The 21342-nt window shown below is 29.3% G+C and overlaps 4 protein-coding genes across 4 annotated transcripts in view; 2 read left to right on the forward strand and 2 right to left on the reverse strand.

Annotated features, from left to right (window-relative positions):
- Positions 1–7823: 7823 nt before the first annotated feature.
- Positions 7824–8432, reverse strand: LOC125835723 (ethylene-response factor C3-like). Its single transcript, XM_049514827.1, has one exon. The coding sequence runs from the start codon at positions 8430–8432 to the stop codon at positions 7824–7826; it is 609 nt and encodes a 202-aa protein (XP_049370784.1).
- A 2416-nt stretch (positions 8433–10848) lies between these two features.
- LOC125835792 (GDSL esterase/lipase At5g33370-like) overlaps positions 10849–21342 on the forward strand; it is a 233433-nt gene continuing 222939 nt past the window's right edge. The window contains exon 1 of the mRNA XM_049514894.1: positions 10849–10855. The gene's annotated coding sequence lies outside the window, so the exon portion shown is untranslated. The remainder of the gene's footprint in view (positions 10856–21342) is intronic.
- LOC125835789 (rubisco accumulation factor 1.1, chloroplastic-like) lies at positions 17069–18636 on the forward strand. Its single transcript, XM_049514889.1, has one exon. It carries the CDS (start codon positions 17085–17087, stop codon positions 18438–18440), a length of 1356 nt encoding a protein of 451 aa, XP_049370846.1. The 5' UTR covers positions 17069–17084; the 3' UTR covers positions 18441–18636.
- Positions 18707–20390, reverse strand: LOC125835799 (peptidyl-prolyl cis-trans isomerase CYP19-3-like). The gene is made up of 2 exons (XM_049514901.1): positions 20301–20390; positions 18707–19489 (listed from the first exon to the last, which is right to left on the reverse strand). The coding sequence occupies exon 2, from the start codon at positions 19473–19475 to the stop codon at positions 18948–18950; it is 528 nt and encodes a 175-aa protein (XP_049370858.1). The 5' UTR covers positions 19476–19489; positions 20301–20390; the 3' UTR covers positions 18707–18947.

Consider the following 21342-nt stretch of genomic DNA (forward strand, 5'->3'; position numbering starts at 1 on the left):
TACATGTAACTTATCATATTTTTACTAATTTCATCTAAACTATCTAGTTTTCTCATTACATACCTAAGCTATTACACCATATATATTAAAAAACACATTCCGATGACTAATTGGCCAAATATTTCAAATTGTTTGAAAATAGGCGCATAGGGACTTGAAAATCCATTAAAATGAATCCACCTAGTATCTATTTGACTATTAAGGCAAATTGAGCTATCAATTTTAAAAAGATAAATCCTTTTTTCCAGTCCCTTATATTTCTTTTAAATCTTTGTTTTCTTCCCTTTTCTTCTTCTTCATTTTCCATTAAAAAGTGCTTGATAATAAAGGTGAACAAAACCAATAATAACAATTTAGTGCAATTCACCGAATAAAATTTGAGAGGATAGAATATACACAAACGTTACTTCCTATATATATTGGAGAGATTCTTTTCAATAGACTTTCAATTTAAAATTAAAAAAAAGGTTGAAGTACAATTATAAAATTTAAATAAAAATAAGACAACAAAAAAGATACAAAACAAATGAAGAAAATATATTAATAAATACTGAAGAACAAAAAAATTATGTGATTTCTAAAAAATATTAGTACTAATAAGGAGAAATTGTGAAGAGGCTAGGCCCCTTAATCTACCACATGAAGCCACAAGAACAAGTAAAAATTGAAATGTATATTTTTAAAATATTAATCAAATTTCAGATAATTTGATTCTTAAAATAGACTAACAATATAAGTAGTTCAACCAATCATAAATCATTATTTAGCTCAATCATTGGAGACGAAATGAGCACATTAATTTTGTTTTTTAATTCAGTGAATTTTAAGCTAACTAACAGGTCACATACTATGTTGGATGATATTATGTGGCTAAAAATAGCCGATAATCTTTATAATTATACTCCCTTTATTTATAGAAAAAGTATATAAAATGACCACAAAAAAAAATCAATATACTTTTTATTTTCAATAGAATATAACAGTAAAACAAACTTTAATAGTAAGAATATCATTATATTTCAATCTTTTTTATTTTGTTTTAGTTATGATGAGGTTGATAAACAAAACAAATAAGTATATAAGGTTTTGTTGTTAGTTTTATAGAAATTTGGTGTGGTTACTGTGATCAAACATATCAAGTCTTTTATTTTGCTATTCAAATGAGTTAATATCAAATTTTTGCCTTAAAAACAAACTTCTTTAAAGATGCAGGACATTATTTATGAGATATTATGATACAAAATATAAATTTATATCCCAATTCACATAGAACAATTATTTAAAAGACAAAAAATTAAAGATCAACTAAAAACTGAAAAAAAGAAGAAGGTGCAAAATAACCCTAGAATTAATGGAACGACTAACAATGCAATAATAATCCATTTAAATAGAATCATAAAAATCATATACATTCTAAATACAGAGGCGAGCAAGAGAGGAGAGAAGCAAGCAAGAGAATCAATCTTGGATATAGTGTAAACTACACCTAATTCGATCCGTATGTATGTATCTGAGATACATGTATCTGAATGAGACAAATATACGAGCAAGAGAGTCAGTCTTGGATACAATGTAAACTACATCTAATTTGATCCGTATATATCTGAGATACATGTATTTGAATGGGCCAAATATATGTATCTGGCGAAAAAAAGCAATACGAATGATAAGTTTCAAAATTAATATGAGGACACGCAACTAAAACCTAAATTAGTGAGGTTTGAATTGTTTGCTCTTATCCGAATGGAGAGCTGTAAATGGGTCCATGTTATGGAGTTGTAAAGGGCCCAAGGCCCATAGGTGTTTGCTTATCTGCCCACTTTCCAGTTCAAAAGAAGAAGAGTGTGATGTTCCAAGGGCCCAATTCAAACTTTAATTGTTCTTTTGCCCATGTTTCTTTATATTTTTTTTATCTTGTCAAAAATACTCTTGAACTATAGGGAAAAGTTTAAAAAATATCATTCATCCAACTTGGTATAAAACTACCCCTTTACTTATCTTTTTGGTCTAAAATTGGATTTACACAAGTAACATATTATATACAATTATTTGTATTGTATACAATCTATTAATATAGACAAATAAGCAATTCTATATAACTATTGAAATTATACAATTGATACGTTTACAAATACAAAAATATATGCAAAGGGTTTATACAAATACTTGAGATTCTTCATAGCAAATTTCATTAAATTGTAGTCATGAATCATAATATATGAAACTATAGTTGTATTATTAAATAATACACTAATAATGTTTGTAAATTTCCGTAAATCATAGCACCTTGTGGGCTCTCATGATCGAGACAAATTCGGAAGCGGATTCATGATTTATATTTAATATTAAATTTATTATATTATTAAAGTTATGATTTGAAATTTAATAATTGTTAAGCTTATAATAATTTCTTACTTATATAACTATACCAAATGTGGGAAATTATGAGTTTAAGTGAATATGTAGTCCAAAGGTTATATTTGCAATTGCGACAATTGGTTGTGAAAGATTGAACATTCAATCCAAAACTCACGATAAATAGCTCATAATTATTGTTGTGAGAAAAGCGTAATTTCAGTTTCTATTTAATTGTATAACATTTCTATTTTGATATTTGTGTTTATGGACTTAGCATGTTAAATCTAAAATTAAATAAGATTGGTGAATTAGAGCAATCAACATCCTAAAAAATTTTTTGACTCTTGTTGTTGGACTGTTTTTTTGCGACTTTTTATCGCTTTTGTCCAAGTCTCACATGTTGTGTTGGTTACTAGTTATTACTAATTTAATCTACTTGCTTTACATGTGTGTCTCGCGTCAATCAATAAATTATACAATTCTAGACACTAATATATGCAAAAGTTTCACCTCTACTGACTCAAATTTCTATACGGTTGAAATTGATAAGAGCGTTGACATATATATCTTTTATTGTTAATTATATATAAAGATTTTGTCATATATTCGTAACTTGAATGTATTGAACTATTAAAAGAATTCACATAGCCTATTGGAAGACTTAAATTTATTATAACCTACTATGAATTTGTTGATTTTATAAAGATTTTGAAATATATTCTCGAAGATGCATCTAATATGTACTTTGTATAAATAAGATTTTTTATAATGAATTGAGGTTCAATACCTCTTTTTTGGTTTCCTGGAACTTCACATTTGAATACTATGTTTGAAGAAAGACTTAAAATTTGAAGCCATAAAATTTATTTCAAGAGTCTTGTGAAGAAATTTAAATAACAATTGTAATATTGAATTTTGTTAGAATTAAGTAATTAGCAAAGACAATACACAGTCAGTGATAGTCAGTTGAAGTTAGTTAGAGTCGGTTAGGTTTGCTACAGTGCAGTAGTTAGTTATTTTCATAACTTTCATACTTGTATATATACACAGTAATGTAAAGCTTGTACAGTTAGTTTTGGTGAAATACAATTCATATGATTTTACCTTTCATTTTCTCTCTAGAATGTTCCTTTTCTCTTCACCAAACTCAAACTCCATTAATGGAGGATTTTAGCTTTACTGCTCCAAGTTTCGACAAATTTGATTACTACTAGGTGAGAAGAGAGCTAGAGAATTATTTTTTCGTGCAACATTTGCTTATGTTATTGAGTTTATAAATACAAATCTTTCTAAGAAGAATCAGTTGAAATTTCTTGACTACTACCTAAATAAAACTCTAACATTTGTTTATATATAGACCTATTTATGCAAACTAATAAAAACATTTGAGTCATTTGTAACATTTTAAGCACACTTTTTTACATTTATTTTTGATTTCTCTCTTTGGATTAACTTTTATAAAATGATAGGTATTAATTTATTTGCATATGATATATTATGTATTTATGAAGTATATTTGGTAAATTATGAGTATTAATTTATTTTCATATGATATATTTTTTAGATTTTATTCTATACATCTTCTTTAAATGAATTGATCTGGAATTGCATATTTGGATTCCATCTTAAATTACTTATCGCTTTCTTTTTTATTATTCCCCCATATTATTGGGAATAAAAACACCCTCTAGAATTAATTTTATAGATCACTTATAAAATTTTTTTTGAGTTTTATTGTCTTTTCTACGAGAAATTTTTATTTTAACATATAAGAGATCTTCATTTCTACATATATAAGATCTTTAATTATTTGAAGAGCCTATTTTTTATTTTTTTAAAATTATTTTGTAAATGACCAATAGATTTTAATTGTTACGGCAAACCCAACGACCGATCCTTTAGTCCCATTAGGTGCATTCAACAATATCATCAGAGGGGTTTTTAACTTTCAAAAATTATAGTTAGGGATGAAAGGGGAGGGGTAACTTTTAATGGGGAGTGTATAACAAAATCATCTAATAATTTAAGTATGAAACTCAAAAATAGCGATAGTTATTAATTTAGGAATATTTTAATTTTATTTCTCACTCAGTGTCTAGAGTTCGCATTGGAATCCTGACTAAATCTGAATATTAGAGAGTCGACTAAATCTGGATCACACACTATAAACCCGGACACCATAGGGCACAAAATTTATTCAAGGATGACGCTCTCAATAAATTTTTCTGCATGCCAAGACTAGAATTCAAGACTTCTAATTAAGGTAGAGCAATCACACCACTGCACCACGATGAAAACAGAGTTATATTTAGTATTTACCCTCTAAACCACTTAAGTGCTATGCCTATATCAGTTGATTGCATTTTTTTGTTTTTTTTTTTACAATAAACACAAAACTTGAACCCCCCCCCCCCCCCCCCCAAGTATTTTCATGAATAAATTTTAAGTTCTACATTTTTTTTCTACTTAAAAAACACACCCTCCCTAATTCTTCAGTTTCCTTCTATGCTCTATCACATATTATTTTGATAAATTAAGTGAAAAATGGCTTTCCAATTTTAATAGTAGGTGAGTTTAGGCATATTGTTTTATTGGTTTAATTATATATAATTGTGATGAATTTTCCAGTTTTTAAAAGAAACTAATGATCAAAAGAAAAAGAAGTTTTAAGTTATTATACAGAGATATACTTGATAGGTTAACATACACATCTTTTTGAATGAAAATCTTGAAAAAAAAAGTTGATATAGTGAAAGCGTAAAAAACTTTGAAGAGTTTGAGTTATGTATATTATTAATGGTGTAAAAAATATTTAATAATTAAGCGATTTATAAGATAATACAAATAAATTTATGTAATTATAAGCATTAAGTGATAATCTGATAAAATTCACTATTAAAAACATGAATCTTCTGTTCGACTTTCCATTGGGAACCATTGGAAATATGCTTATCTCTCAAACCTTTCGGACAAAATATGTGACATATATATATCAAGTTGATAAATTAAGAATTCGAATGAACTCGTAGCTAAAAGACTATATATGCAAATGAGACAATTGTTTGTGAAAGATTGAGCAACCAATTCCAAATTTTGGGAATTAGGATAAATATCTCATAATTTTTTTTATTTTTTTTGTTCAATTAATGAATAAGTATATTTCATAATACTCTTTCTCACGTGTATACCCAACTCTTTTTGCCTTTTTTTCTCTCTTTTTTTGTCTTTAATTTTCTTCAAAAAAAATAAATCTAAAAGACAAAAGAATAGATTGAAGTAAAGAATGTTACAGATAAAAATGAGATTGAAGTAAAGAATGTTACAGATAAAAATGAGATAGGTTCAATTTAAGTAGATAAGAGAGTGTCTATCTAAACAACTTAAATTAAAGTGAAATTGATAAGCTAAGGTAAGCATTTTACTATTTTAGGTTCAAATAAAATCAATTATCTCAAATAAGTATCTCGATGTATCAAGTTTAATGTAAGCACATGATCAGTAATTAGTATATATATAGTTATGTTCTTAAAATTGTGAAAGAACATCATTTGACTCATAATCTTAGTATTTGTTGTTGAAATGTATTACAATTATAGTATGAAATATATTGAGATATCATTCACGATTACTGATATACTCTTTCCGCTCATTAGATTATAGAAAATTCACAATAATAGTAACGTAAAATATCGAGATAACAAGCCAGTTAGAATACTTGAATTGTTTTTAATTGGTATGGAATTATTGGTTTTGTAAAGATTTTGGAACCTTGTTTAATGCTTCAAATTAGAAAAGATTGAAATTATATGTGATCATATATTTTATGTCATTACGAAGAACACGTTATTTCCAATTCGCTAGTGTGTTGCGATATCTATTTTGGATTATTCTAAAACTGAGAATATATACTATTAAAATGTCAAATGTATGAGAAAACACAAAAAATCTATGACTTTATTTTCAGCTATGTTTATCATATTATGCTTAGTTTTCAAAAGAATTTGGTCAATTATGACATTTGGCTCACACTTTATGTACAATGTTTGTATGGATTGAGTTCTTAATTCGAACAATTCGCTATCAACTCAAAAGTACTCTTTGAATTTTTACTTTAATTAGTATATGAATTCTTTATATAGGTCACACTTTCTTCTAGAAGAAGCTTGATGTATGGATCCATCAACTAATTAATAAGTACTTTTTTTAGTCACTTAATTCTTACATTTTAAACACAATCTTTACATTTATGTTTGATTTATTTCGTTAGATTAACTTTTATAAAGTATTGAGTATTAATTTATTTCATATGATATATTATGTATTTATGAATATATTTTATAAATTATAGCTATAAAAATGGATAGTTAATGGTTAAATCCTCCTAGACTATCACATTTTTGTAACTTGTAAGTTACATATTTAAATTATGTCTTGTTTTTGGAACTTCCATGAATTATAACTTTCAAGGGTTAAAATTATCGGACTTGAAAAATAACAAAGCGTTTGCTAACACTGACTTAAAGGCGCGTAGAGTAAATTAAGTTATCCACGTAATTTTTATAATAGTTGTAAACTCTCTTGAGCTATAATTATTTTGTAAGTTTAAGGGATAAGGGTCTGAAAAATACCCCAACTTTGGTCGAATTTGTTGTTGCGATACTAAACTTTCATGAGGACCTATTACCTCCTTAGACTATTTAATACCGTATTTTAAACATATATATTTGTCCACGTGGACATAAAAAATAATGCAAAATTATAAATAGTAATGTGTCCACGTGGGCACATATATACCTTTAAAATACACTATTAAATAGTTCAGGTGGTAAAAAATATTGTATTAAATAGTCTAGGGAGGTAATAAGTCCTCATGAAAGTTTAGTATCGCAACAACAAATTTGACCAAAGTTGGGGTATTTTTCAAACCCTTATCCCTAAGTTTAATTCATACTTAAATTATAAGATGCTCTTATTACCGCCTTGAACTATCATTTTTCAAGATTAAAAGTCCTCCAACACATGGCAAGAAAACTTGTAATTCCTAATTCCAACATAAAAAGAGAGAATATAATGAAAGAATCAGTTTTCTTCGACCTTAACAACAAGCTAGCCCAACACCAATCCTTTTTGTTTTTCTACTTAGGTTCTTTTTTTACTACTTTTAACTAGTTTATTTGATTTTTTCTATTAACTTTAATTTGACAGAATTTTAAAATGAGTAAAAACAGAATTATATTTACACTCTAAACCACTCAATTAGTACAATGTGTAGACCAATTAATTGCAATTTTTTTAAACAATAAACACAAAAATACAAGTATGTACTACTGCCAACAAGGGTTGTGGTGAAGTGATAAGTATTCTTTCATCCTTGACTAGAGGTCTCGAGTTCGAGTCTTCCTAGGTACAGAGTCACCTTTATTATAGAGAGTTTTGCCCCCAACGTGGAACTTCCCAACGCGAATCTACATTGAAAGATCAGAACTTCCTTCAGACAACATCAAAATTTCCTCTAAATAATCAGCACCTAAATCCTCTAAAACCAACACATTTTCATAACTCATTTTTTTTTCTTCCTTCTTTTTACTATTACTCTTATTATTACCCTTTTTCATCATAGAATGCCATTTCTTCAAAGCCAAAACAGGTGAACATCCTTCTTCAAATCTACAATCCATCTCCATCAACGATCGATACACCATCTCCACTGGATAATTTAGCACCGCCATTGTCCCATGCAACACGTATGCAGCTTGGTCATAAGCCAATGCAGCTTCTTCAGCAGTGTCAAATGTTCCTAACCAAACCCTAACACTATTTCTAGTTGAATCCCTTATTTCAGCCGCGTATTTCCCCCATGGCCTCCTTCTTACACCTCTATAACTAGTAGCCACCTCTTTTCGCGATCTTTCATTAGTTTCTTCATGATTCACATGAATATTATTAGATGATGAATCTTCACTGGCTTCAGATAGAACATTAAGAAGAAGCATGTCCTCGGTGTCATTCTCATTGAAACCAAGATGATGATATTGTGAATATGAGTATGATGATGAGGAAGATGAAGAATCCATTAATCTCGTCACGTTGAGAATGAATTAAAATAATTATATTTCTCAATCTTTATGATTTGCTCCTACGAATAAATTAAGGTAGATGAAAAAGATAGAATATTTCAATCGTTCACAACTACTAATGAAGGATTCCTCGAAAAATTAGTTGGATTGTTATTTGTTGGATGTGATATATTTGATAAGATTTGGTATTTGAACTTATAAGAGGAAGGTGTGATCTATATATAGAGAGAATGAATTGTCCACACTAATATATGATTTATTTATTTAAGAAAAGATGGATTGAAAGAGTCTACTAATTAATCATGTAGATCTTTTATGGTTGAAAATTGATGGAGACTAGTGTGGAGTGTGGTCTTCTTAATTATATAGTAGTAAATAAATAGTAGGGGCTGCATGAATTAATCCAAAATTAATAATTATGCACGTGTGGTCAAAATGTTGGTCAAATGGATTTGTGGAGATTATAAGTGGCGGCCAACTCATCATGAAACCTATATATTAATATATATTAATATAAGACTCATGATCTCAGCACTGAGGACTTTGGTCTTCATTTGGTCAAAATTTTTTTTGTGATTCTATGATACGTACTATGATCAAATTTCATTTATATGCTCGAATAATTAATAGCTTGTTATAATCGAGCATTTAAATATATACTTTAAATATTTATATTAGATATTTTTAATTAAAATTTTAATTTTTTTATGTGTGTTCTCAGATGTCCATTACGTAGATAATTAGTTAATCATTTAAAATATGTCATCTCCTTTAGTTATACGAATTAGTTTCAATAAGTCATAAAAACCACAAGCATGCTCGCCACTTGAAGATGATGTGTATATTTAAAGAAGATCGATGATATATTTAGTGCTTAACTTATATATCTATGTAATAAGCATTTGAGAACAAACACAATTTTTTCCCCAAAATTTGAACGAAAATTGTTTAATAGGAACATTTTATCATCATGATTCAGATATTCAATGAAAACTAATCGTAGTTAAAATTGCAATTTGAGTGTTCAAGTACTTAATTAAAACTACTAAATTGTTCGAAATTGGTCATTTTATGTCTCTAGAATATATCACACAATGTGACGATCTATATCGATTCTAAATTAAACTCAATTAATACTTTCACCTCCAAAATGTGAACATAATTTTATTATTAATTTGACACTTTGACTTGAGCTTTAATTTATCCTCGTCTTCCATTATCAAAAAATATCATGCCTTCTAATTTTTTTTAAGAACTCATAAATCTCAAATCTTGAATCTTGATATTACTATAATGTTTTTTTTTAATCTAGTAATTGTAACATATATAATAACATGTCTTCTTCTAATAAATCCAACTTCTTATGGCCAAAATACGAGTAATTGGTGGAGTATCATTTATATATACATTATTAGTTATTTTGTATGTAAAAGTTAAACTCCTTTAGTACTTGATTTTATCATGTCCATTTTAACAATCTCTCTCGTAAAACTTTGATGTTGGTGCGCGTAAGGGTGATAATTGTGTTATTTTATACTAATTTCTATTTAAAAGATTATATAACGAAAATAACATTTGTAATGGACTATAGAATAATGTTGACTAGATATATTCAATGTAAAGTAATCGTTCATAATATTTTGCTCCTCAAAAATAAGTGTGTAGTTACTTTTCTTTCATAATTATGGTCCTAATAACTCTAAATTAGTGGTGGTAAAACTATGATTAAGATGTCGTCAAACTAATTTTATTTAAATGCTTTAATGGATAATAAAGTGTGTAGGAGCTAGGGTCACCATTATTATTGCTAAGATAACTTACAATATACTTATAATCTACCAAACCAATTCTTTGAGATGCAACATAAGGGAACCATAAAGTTAAAATAAAAATGTGTTCACATTACTCTCTTGGTCGTGTCTTTTTATTTTTTCACTCGATAATTATATTGAGACTCGATTAAATTTAAATTCTCACATTGCAAAGCTCAATTATTGAGATAGAGCTCCAAACATGATTTTTAAATCCTCTGAGGCTCAAATTCAAATTCTTGATTAAGGGTGAAGGAAACGTCTGAAGTTTGAACCATCCCATTATGATTCAATATTCAATATTTATATTGGAAATCGACATTGTTGAGCCCAATTCTCGAGACAAAGCTCCTAACATATTTTTTTTCAAATTGCTTGAATTCAAAACTCCTGATTAAGGGGAATGGATGTTCGAATCATGTTGTACAACTCATGTTAATATCCCTTTGCTCGAGTTAATCCTTTCTAATTGAATATTCTTTTCCGTGCAATTTGTCTGTCTTACTTTTTTTTTTATTTAATACGTTTCAAGATAAAAATTAGAATATTCTGCAAATCATTCTTCTAAGATAAAAGAAACAAATAAATAAACCTAAACTTTTTTTTATTGACCAATTCATATTGTTGGTCTAAATACTCAAGGAATTTTTGTGACTTTTCACGAGGATTATATTTGCATGGCAAGTGTTGCACGTGGTGAATTTTAGAATTAAAACGACAGCACGTGACACTAATTAAAAGGAAGAATTCATTGAAGATAGACATAATTTATATTCCTAGTCACTTTAGTTTCCTAGTAGTAATATATTAATGTCTGGTCAATATAACTGTAGCCTCTTAGCCATTAAAATTGTCCATATGAAAGATGGTGAGCTTTTCGTAATGATACTCATATTGAGGTTCGATTAAATTTAAATTCAGAATGAATCTATTTTTAAAGACAATACTTCTAATAATGGTTGTATTGTTCTTAAGGACATCTTGCCAACACAGTGGATAAGATAGCAAGGCTTACTCTTCAAGATTCAACAAGTTCTTATAGTTATAAACTAAAAATAGAGACAACAAAATTTTAAAGAGAGAACAAAGGTGTCATTAGATTTTTGTGGTCTTAAACGTTTGAAATTAGTGGTTATTAGTGGTTTTAGACATATTAAAATATTTGTGTGACTATAAAAAATAAATCATTGAAAGTATATACATATGAAGTTCTAGTTACATTATTTTCATATGTGACGAACATACTTTTTTATAACAGATTAATAAGAAAATAATTCTATTCTTTTTGGAATAGAGAGAGTAAATAAATTTAAAAAATAATCCAACATTTTTATTTTTAAAAATTAGGGATATGGTATAAGTACCCCTTAAACTATGACCAAAATCTCAGAGACACACCTTAACTAAACTAAGGTCCTATTACCACCTGAATCCATTATTTTTTGTAATTTTGTCCACCTTTTTGGCTTACGTGACATCCAAATAACTACCACACGACTCAACTGCGTGGAGTCACGGAGTGTGCCACGTATGCCAAAAGGTGTACAAAATTACCAAAAAAAATGAGTTTGGGGGGTGAGGGTGGATAATAGGGTATTAGTTTAATTCATAAGACGCATCTATGAAATTTCAGTCATAATCTAAGGATACTTATGCCTTATCCAAAAAAAATAGGATAATTTAGAGAATTTATAGTGGTGGTTGGAGTGAAAATTTTTATTGATAGTGTTTTACCCATCACTATGAATAAAATTTCCTTTAAAAAATAAAATAAAAATCAAAGTGCTAATTCCTATAGATTCGTCCTTTCTTTTTAGTCTTCCAGAAGTTTTTGAATGTCAAAAATAAGTTCCATAGAAGAAGTCTTTGATTTATGGTCAAAAAGTTACTTTATAAATTATTAAATAATGCATGAAATTCAAGTGGAATAATTTAGTAGGACTCTTTTTTGGGTTCTATGGATATAATTAAGTGGAAGATGAATTGAGCATCATGATTGGAACTTTGAATATTTTTCACAAAATAAAAAATTTAAAAAGGAAGTTTGAATATTTCTTGTTTGACTTGGATATGGAAAAGAAGAAATTTGTACAAGTTAACATCAACCAACCTAATTTTCAACAAATTAATATCCTAGTCTTGGATTTAAAATCTGTCTTAACATAGTTAAATTGAATTTAATATTTTTTTTAAAAATGAATGTTAGAAAATTATATGAGAAATGTCATAAATTATAAATCTTCTGATCATATCAATATGATAAGAGAATAAAAGAACAGATATCAGCAGCATAAAAATTATACATCTATTTACTTATTTAACTTTACACTTCTTAATATAATGATAATTGATATATAACTAGACAAATATCTTATTTTTACATAAAATTTCAAAAAAAAAAAATTAAATTAAATTTTGTTACCAATCAAATATCAGGACATAAATTGAAACAAAATAAAAAAGGAATTTTGTCCTTTAGTTAAGCAGACGGTGCATGCATTTGCACCAAATCCGTGCATGTTTAGGATATAGACGTATTTACTTCTAAATTCTTAAATGAAATAAACCACTTATAAACAATTTGGGATTAGTTATGGAATTTATCGGTAATCTTAAGCTAATTCATAGCTACAAAACTCATAACTAATTAGATTTTCTTACCGGGCATATCCAAGGGGAGTCACCCGGTGCACGTGAATCCATGCTCCCTTCCGAGATGATCATATATAGTAGTATTATATTTTAAAAAAAATATTTAAAATATAGATGTGTGAATCCACACTCAAAGTATCATATAATGTGATGATGACAGTGTGCACCTCTCAATGTGAGGTTAGAAATTTGAATTTTATATTTTATTTTTATTTTTCTTCTAAAATTAGATAGCATCTCTCTAAGTGGTTATTGGTAGCACTATTAATTTTGGACCTAATAGTTTTTCAGTAATAAGAACCTAAATGTCAAATCGATCAAAATTATATCTTAAATCAACCTTTTTGTGATAGTGCGCCCATCATCTCAAAATCTTGGATACGCCTCTATTTTCGTATAAACACGAATCCACAGCTAAATAAGATTGACATAGAATTGTATTTCTTGTTTAGAGACGAAATTTTGTCCCTCATTTATTCCTTTTTTTTTTTCTTTATAGTGAATGATCCACAACTTAATTAATAATGCACCTTCTGCTTCGATTAAAAACGAAATAGGAGATTTCTGAGGGGGGAAATACATTATACAATATATAGTAACATAACGTTAACCATCATATAGACATATACCAAAGTGAAATTATTTCACTTTGGTATTATTTGTCAGAACCTATTTTAGATAATTATTTGTCATATTTATTTTCATAACTAGATAATGTTGCCCGTGATGCATGGGCTCAATAATATAAATGGTATATTTTGGGGCTAATAACCGAGTTTTTGAAGCGATTGTTTGTGTGGATAAAGGAATAAGTTTTTTTATCACAAACATGTACTTTCTTTGACGCTATTTAAGGCATAATAAGACTACCCACATACAACATTTTTGAAATATTTTATGTTGTCAATTATCATGATTTATAGTATTTTTACGATAGATTCACTTCAAGAATCAGTGGAATTTTTCGTATTTTTTTTCAAAATATATTTTATGTTGTCAATTATCATGATTTATAGTATTTTTACGCAATTTTTAAATATAAAAAAAATAAGACAAATAAATTAAAATGGAACCAATAAATGTTATTTTTGTTGTCTCAATTTATGTGACACAAATGAAATTTGGAGGGTCATCCAAATTTTCAATTTTTTTTTAAAAATGTTTGAAGTTATTAATTATTGTGATTTATAATATTTTTGTGTAACTTTGAATTAATGTACATTACTGGTCACTTTGTCCTAATTTATGTGATATGGATAAAATTACAAAATTAACCCTTTTAAAATGTCTTTCAGATATTTTAAGTTGTTAATGATTATTATTTATAATACTTTTTTGGTAATATTAAAATGATATGTGTTATTTTTTCTGTCCCAATATATGTGAGCCTGATAGAATTCTGAGAGTCAACCTATGTTATTATATAGCTTTTAAATATTTTAAATTGGTAATTATTGTAATTTTTAATGCTTTTTAAGTCATTTGTAAATGATATATGTTGCTTCCTTGATTGAGACTTTTCCATTTGTGAGATATATATATATCGTGTTATGCACGGCCCAATAATATAAATGGTATGTTTTGGGGCTAATAATCGAGTTTTTGAAGCGATTGTTTGCGTGGATAAAAGAATAAGTTTTTTTTATCACAAACATGTACTTTCTTTGACGCTATTTAAAGCATAATAAGACTACCCACATACAACATTTTTGAAATATTTTATGTTGTCAATTATCATGATTTATAGTATTTTTACGATAGATTCACTTCAAGAATTAGTGAAAAATTTTGTATTTTTTTTCAAAACATATTTTATGTTGTCAATTATCATGATTTATAGTATTTTTACGCAATTTTTAAATATAAAAAAAATAAGACAAAAAAATTAAAATGGACCCAATATATGTTATTTTTATTGTCTCAATTTATGTGACACAAATGAAATTTGGAGAGTCATCCAAATTTTCATTTTTTTAAAAAAAATGTTTGAAGTTATTAATTATTGTGATTTATAATATTTGTATGTAACTTTGAAATAATGTACATTACTGGTCACTTTGTCCTAATTTATGTGATATGGATAAAATTACAAAATTAACCCTTTTAAAATGTCTTTCAAATATTTTAAGTTGTTAATTATTATTATTTATAATACTTTTTTGGTAATATTAAAATGATATGTGTTATTTTTTCTGTCCCAATATATGTGAGCCTGATAGAATTCTGAGAGTCAACCTATTTTATTATATAGCTTTTAAGTGTTTTAAAGCTTTTTAAGTCATTCTTTGTAAATGATATATGTTGCTTCCTTGATTGAGACTTTTCCATTTGTGAGATATATATATATATATATTATTTTAAAAGGGAGTTTATGCCCAAGTTGTACTATATATTCAAGAAAGTCTCAATCTTAAATATTATATATTATAGTTGGGTAGAAACTTCCTTTTAAAAGTCCCACAAGTATAATATATAATATTCAAGATTAAAAAAAGTCCCAATCTTGAATATTATATATTATACTTGGGCCTAAACTCTCTTTTATAATATAGTAGAAGAATATAATAAATATAATACATAATATTCAAGAAAGTCCCAACCTTGAATATTATATATTATAGTTGGGTATAAACTTCCTTTTAAAAGTCCCACAAGTATAATATATAATATTTAAGATTGGGAAAAAGTCTCAATCTTAAATATTATATATTATACTTGAGCCTAAACTCTCTTTTATAATATAGTAGAATAGAATAGAATATACTTGTTTCCGTAGTTCTAGTATTATTAGTTCAACTTCTTACTCTTATTTGTTCTCTTGTCCAATTATGAAAACAAATAGCCTTTCGAATAATCATTATTTAAGACAGTTGAAAATTACAAAGTATTTAATATTCAATCGTTTCATATAAATTTTAGATGTGATAGACACAAATTGAAAGTTCGAGTCTTGGTATTTCAAGCTCAGGACATATGGATAATAAGTTGCGATTACCCGAACCTAATTTATACCCCTATACCTATAAAAAAAATTTTGACATTTTGTTTAATTATGTCATTTGGACTTTAGACATTTACGTATAAATTAGGTTTGGTAGTTCCTCAACTCCAACAAGTTTAATTAGTTTAAACTATCAAATCTAAATTGGGTGCAATTGCTACAAAGATATGAGCCTTTAAGTTTTCGATATTACAATTTCTATCATATTTATGTTCTTGAGTACATGCTAAACAGATATATCTAATTATATGTATCTAAATATGAAATGTAACTAAAACACATCAATTTAAGAGTAAATCACGCGTCATTTCCTGAATTTATTCTAAAACATATTCAAAAATCAATTTTCTTCCCACTTTTCTCGAGCTTCAGAAATCTGTTTCAACGTATACATATAATTAGGGGTGTCAAATGAGCAGGCTGGGTTGAAATTGGAGATATTAAAAGGGTTGAAATAGATGTTGGGTTAGGTCTTAACCCGCCTAAGTTTACTTTGGGTTCACATGGATTGGACTCATATGGGCTTAAAAGCGGGTTGGGTGGTGACCCGTTAACCTCAGTAATTTTAATATTTTATTATTTAAGTTTTATAACTACAATTTGAATTTCAATTCAAAAAAATCTATAAAAAAATAGTTACAGATGAATAGATAAATCCTAAAAGATATAAAATAGATAGTAATTAATATTTTCAATATAGAAACATATATTACATCAATGCAAATAAAGAGTCATAAAACAGGTTGAAATTAGATATAAAATTTGGCTCAATTGAAGATTCTCTTAAAATGGGTTAAAACTTGAATGAGTTGAGCCTAAACCCGATTCAAATTATCTTGAGCTCAACCCTTAAAATTCTGGGCGAGTTAGCTGTAATTGAGCTCATTTTTAACACCTTTACATATAATTTTAACTCAATACATATACATTTTATCAAATACATAAATTCTTAATTAGATACATTTGTATATATTATCAGATACATATTTTGACCACCGTCACACCTACTAACTTTATTTCTGGACTCTAATAAACAAGCCTAGGCCCAACTAAAGTTATCAAAACTTGAAGGTCCATAAGAAAGCCCAACCCAAATATCAAAAATATCAAAGAAAAAAAGAAGATAAGGTGGTTCCTGTTCTTCTTCTTCCTCACTCTTCACACTTCTCCACAGAGTCTTCAGCCATGTTTTCTCTCACTGTAAACTCCCCTAAACCTTTATCTCTCTCAACCCCATTTCTCCCTAGTCATCCCCACTCCCTGCCCACCATAACCCACAAACCAAATCTCACTCCAAGACCCATATCAGCACTAATAATCCCTCCTTCAGGTCAAAGAAACCAACAATATTCAACAGAAGGACCACAACAACAACAGCTTTATCAGCCATTTAGACCACCCCCTTCTCCTCTCCCACCAAAATTCCGCAATCTTGACATCAATTCCAAGCTCGAAGTTCTCGCTAATCGTCTTGGACTTTGGTATGAATACGCCCCTTTGATACCTTCGCTAACCAGTGAAGGGTTTACGCCTTCTACACTCGAGGAAATTACTGGGATTACTGGGGTTGAACAGAATCGATTGGTGGTTGCTGCTCAAGTCCGTGACAATCTTGTTGAGTGTGGTTTGGATGAAGAAACGCTGTCGTGTTTTGAAACTGGGGGTGCTGAATTGCTGTATGAAATTCGGTTGCTTAGTGGTAAGCAACGAGTTGATGCTGCTAGATTTATGGTGAGGAATGGGTTTGATATGAAGCAAGCGCAGGATTTGGCTAGGGCGATGAAGGATTTCCCGCGAAGACGAATCGATTATGGTTGGGATAAGTTTACTGGTGATTCTCCTGGTGATTGTTTGGCTTTCTGGTTCTTTAGGCTAGCTCAGGAACATGCTGCTGCAGCTGCTGAGGAATCGAGGGTTGAGGCAATGGAGAAGGCACTTGAAGTTGTGGAGACTGAAAGTGCTAGAAATGTGCTTGTAGAGGTGCTAGAAGGAAAAGGTGTTGATAAAGACAGTGTAATTGATGAGCAGGTGAAAGTGCCTTTGGTGAGGATGAAGTTAGGGGAGGTAGCAGAGTCTACCAAAGTAGTGATTTTGCCTGTTTGCAAGGCGGAGAAGAGGGAGTTTGAGGTGGAGGCAGCGCCATGGGAATGTGATGGTGTGGGGGATTTTGGTATAGTGGAGGTGGAGAAGGATTGGAGGAGATGGGTGGTGTTGCCTGGATGGCAACCAATTGCAGGATTAGAGAGAGGCGGAGTTGCAGTATCGTTCAAGAGTGGGAAGCTTTTGCCATGGAAGGAGAAGAGGAAGTACAAGGAAGAGCCAGTTTTGGTAGTGGCTGATAGAGGAAGGAAGGAAGTGGTGGTGGATGATGGGTTTTACTTGGTGCTTAGTGGTGGCAATGGGAGCGGTGATGAGGGATTGATTGTGGAAAGAGGGTTGACGTTGAAGGAAATGGGAGTCGAAAAGAGCTTGGGAATGGTGCTATTAGTAGTTAGGCCACCAAGGTGGGAAGATGAAGAGCAACTAATCGATGAAGATTAGGATTCTGTAAACAAGCCATTGCTGTATACTGTCAATGGCAAATTTTTTGGGTATTATGTTGTATTAGCATTTTTGCATTGCCTAGTACTGATATTTAGAAGAAACAAGAATGTACAAATTCAGAATTCACTTGTATTGCTGAAGTGAAACTGGATCATATTTGTTGAATAAGAACACCATATTTCTTTCTTGTGAATCTTGACTAGTGCATTTGTCTAAATAATTGTACAATCAATCTCGAACAAAGCAAGTAAACAGATGATATGGATAATCTCCCCATGCTCATGTATATAACATATCGAACGAATTCAATCGAGGTAAGAAGCATAGTATAATGTCATTGCGCCAGTTTATTCAATAGAACTACATAACATAGCAAAATCCTTTACAAGTACTAGCAGCTTGTTGAAAAAAAAGCATGCATATATGACTTTTGCACAGCCTAAAGAGGAAAGCTCAGTTACCCAATATGCCATGACATTTGCTAAACTACATTATCACCTTGGACTAGTTCTCGGTTATCTCACCACAATCTTCAATTAAAACAGGGCATGATGTTTTCCCACTATCTGAACCAACCTTTTCCATTGCCTCAACAACACTATAGCCATCTACAACCTTGCCAAATACGACATGTTTACCATCAAGCCAAGGTGTTGCTACCGTGGTGACAAAGAATTGAGATCCATTGGTGTTTCGTCCAGAATTTGCCATTGAAAGAAGGCCGGGTATAGTATGCATCACACTGAAGTTCTCATCAGCAAATTTGGTACCATATATAGATTCTCCACCAGTTCCATTTCCTCTGGTGAAATCTCCACCCTGGCACATGAACTGTGGAATGATACGATGAAAACCCGAGCCCTTGTAATGTAATGGCTTCCCTAACTGCCCAATCCCTTTCTCCCCAGTACACAGAGCTCGAAAGTTTTCAGCAGTATTAGGAGTCTTATCTTTAAACAGTTCCATTACAACTCTCCCAGCTTTGGCCTTGCCAATCAATATGTCAAAGAAAACCTTTGGATTTTTTGCCATTGCTACTTCTAAACCTGGATTATAGCATGCACACACACAAGGTAAAAGATAATTTAGTGCGACAGTTGGGGAACAAAATTTGCATAACAATTAGCAATTTTTCTGCTGCAGTCATTATATTAAACACATAACACAGAATTTGCATATCCCGTGAAGGTGGTGTGTACGCAGCCTTACCCCAACCTTACAAAGGTAGAGATGTTGCTTCCGATAGAGAACACAGATACAATATTAAACACATTTCAACCAAGAAAAAACACAAAATGTACAAATTTTATCACTTTATAGCTGGATGATAAACAAAATAGCAAAATCCTCATTGTTTCAACAACAAAAACCACTAAATCAATCAAAAGATTACTCCCTAATGCCACTGATAACAACTAAAACATCCTACACTGGAAAAGATCCCACATTTACCACAAACATATCATAAAAAGATCATAGCTTTGGGACAAAAAAGAAGAATTAACACATCCACAAAGTCACTAAGGGTTAAATGGGTGGGTGCATTGTTACTCCATATCTATTGAATTAAAACCCCAAATAACATAATACAGTCATAAAAAAACAAATTCAAAAAAGATAAGATAAAATATCCATCACATAACAAATCCCTCCTGAGTAATTGCAAAAATGCAGATCAAGAGAACACCTTTATAAGGATTAATTGTTACATGAGCATTTCAATATTGCACAAGTTTTGAGCTCCACAGTGGTTTCTCAAATTCTAACTGTGAAGCCTTCGATATGTGCTTATTTTTTAACTATAAAAAAGATGCTGAATGTAACGAATTTGGTGAAAAGAGAAGAACAATTACATACCGTTAGAAGCAAACGAAGAATTTTGCAGGCTTGAAGAGAAGTGGTGTAGGGTTTATCAAATTTATAGGGAAGGCGAGTGATTTGGGGGATTAGGGTTTAGGTTTTAATTTTGGTCTTTTTGCTATGGCTACCCATACTAATTTAGAACTTTACACATTTTCCCCCAAATGTTGTTTTAAGTGACATTTTGCTCTATATGTTAGTACAAAACTTTTATTTTTTTCCGGAGTTGAATTCTTGAAAACAAATTCATCCATAAAATTATGATTTTTTTTAATTATGAATTTTTAGGAATTCAGAAAAATAATTTGATTTATGTTCATGGTTAAATATAATTTTAATTTTAATAAAATTATTTTTTTAAATACTCGCAATTTTTATGTTCAAATATGCTTTTTAAGTTTTATATTTACTTCATTTGTCCTAAAAGATTGACAGAAATTATAGTAGGATTAGGAGGTCGGTCAATCCATCTAAATTTTTTTCATTATAAACTCGAATCAATTTTCTTCATTTTATTAAATTATTTCACACTCTATTTTTTATATTTATACTAGTTCGATATCATTGTTTACACTTAGGGAAGGTTTGACTATTAAATATATTTATTTTTATTAAGATTTAACCACTTAATTAGTTTGAATATGTCTTAATGAAAAAAAATCTCAACCGTGATCCAAATAATACATTTTAAAATTAGATTTGTCGAAAAATTTGGTTGTTAGTCAAATTGGTTACTGGGGTTTGATAATGAAGTTGTAAAGTTGTAATTGAAATTTAACTTTGATTGGTACGAATTTGCTTAGTTTTTATTGAAATTTGAGCTATTGAAAATGGGTGATAAAATGACAAATGTGGACGAAGAGCTGTGTTTGGACGAGAGCTCATGAAAATGAGTTTTGTGACTCGTTCCTATTTATCTATCGTTCTTATTTTTTATTTAATAAATATCGTTTTTACTAAATCTTCTTTTAATATTTGTCATTTTACAAAATCAATACATAAATAATACCATTCTTCCTATTTTATCCTTGAAAGTTAT

This window comes from Solanum verrucosum, unplaced genomic scaffold (assembly GCF_900185275.1).
Source record: "Solanum verrucosum unplaced genomic scaffold, falcon-dt-bn FXZP01000128.1, whole genome shotgun sequence".
NCBI lineage: Eukaryota > Viridiplantae > Streptophyta > Magnoliopsida > Solanales > Solanaceae > Solanum > Solanum verrucosum.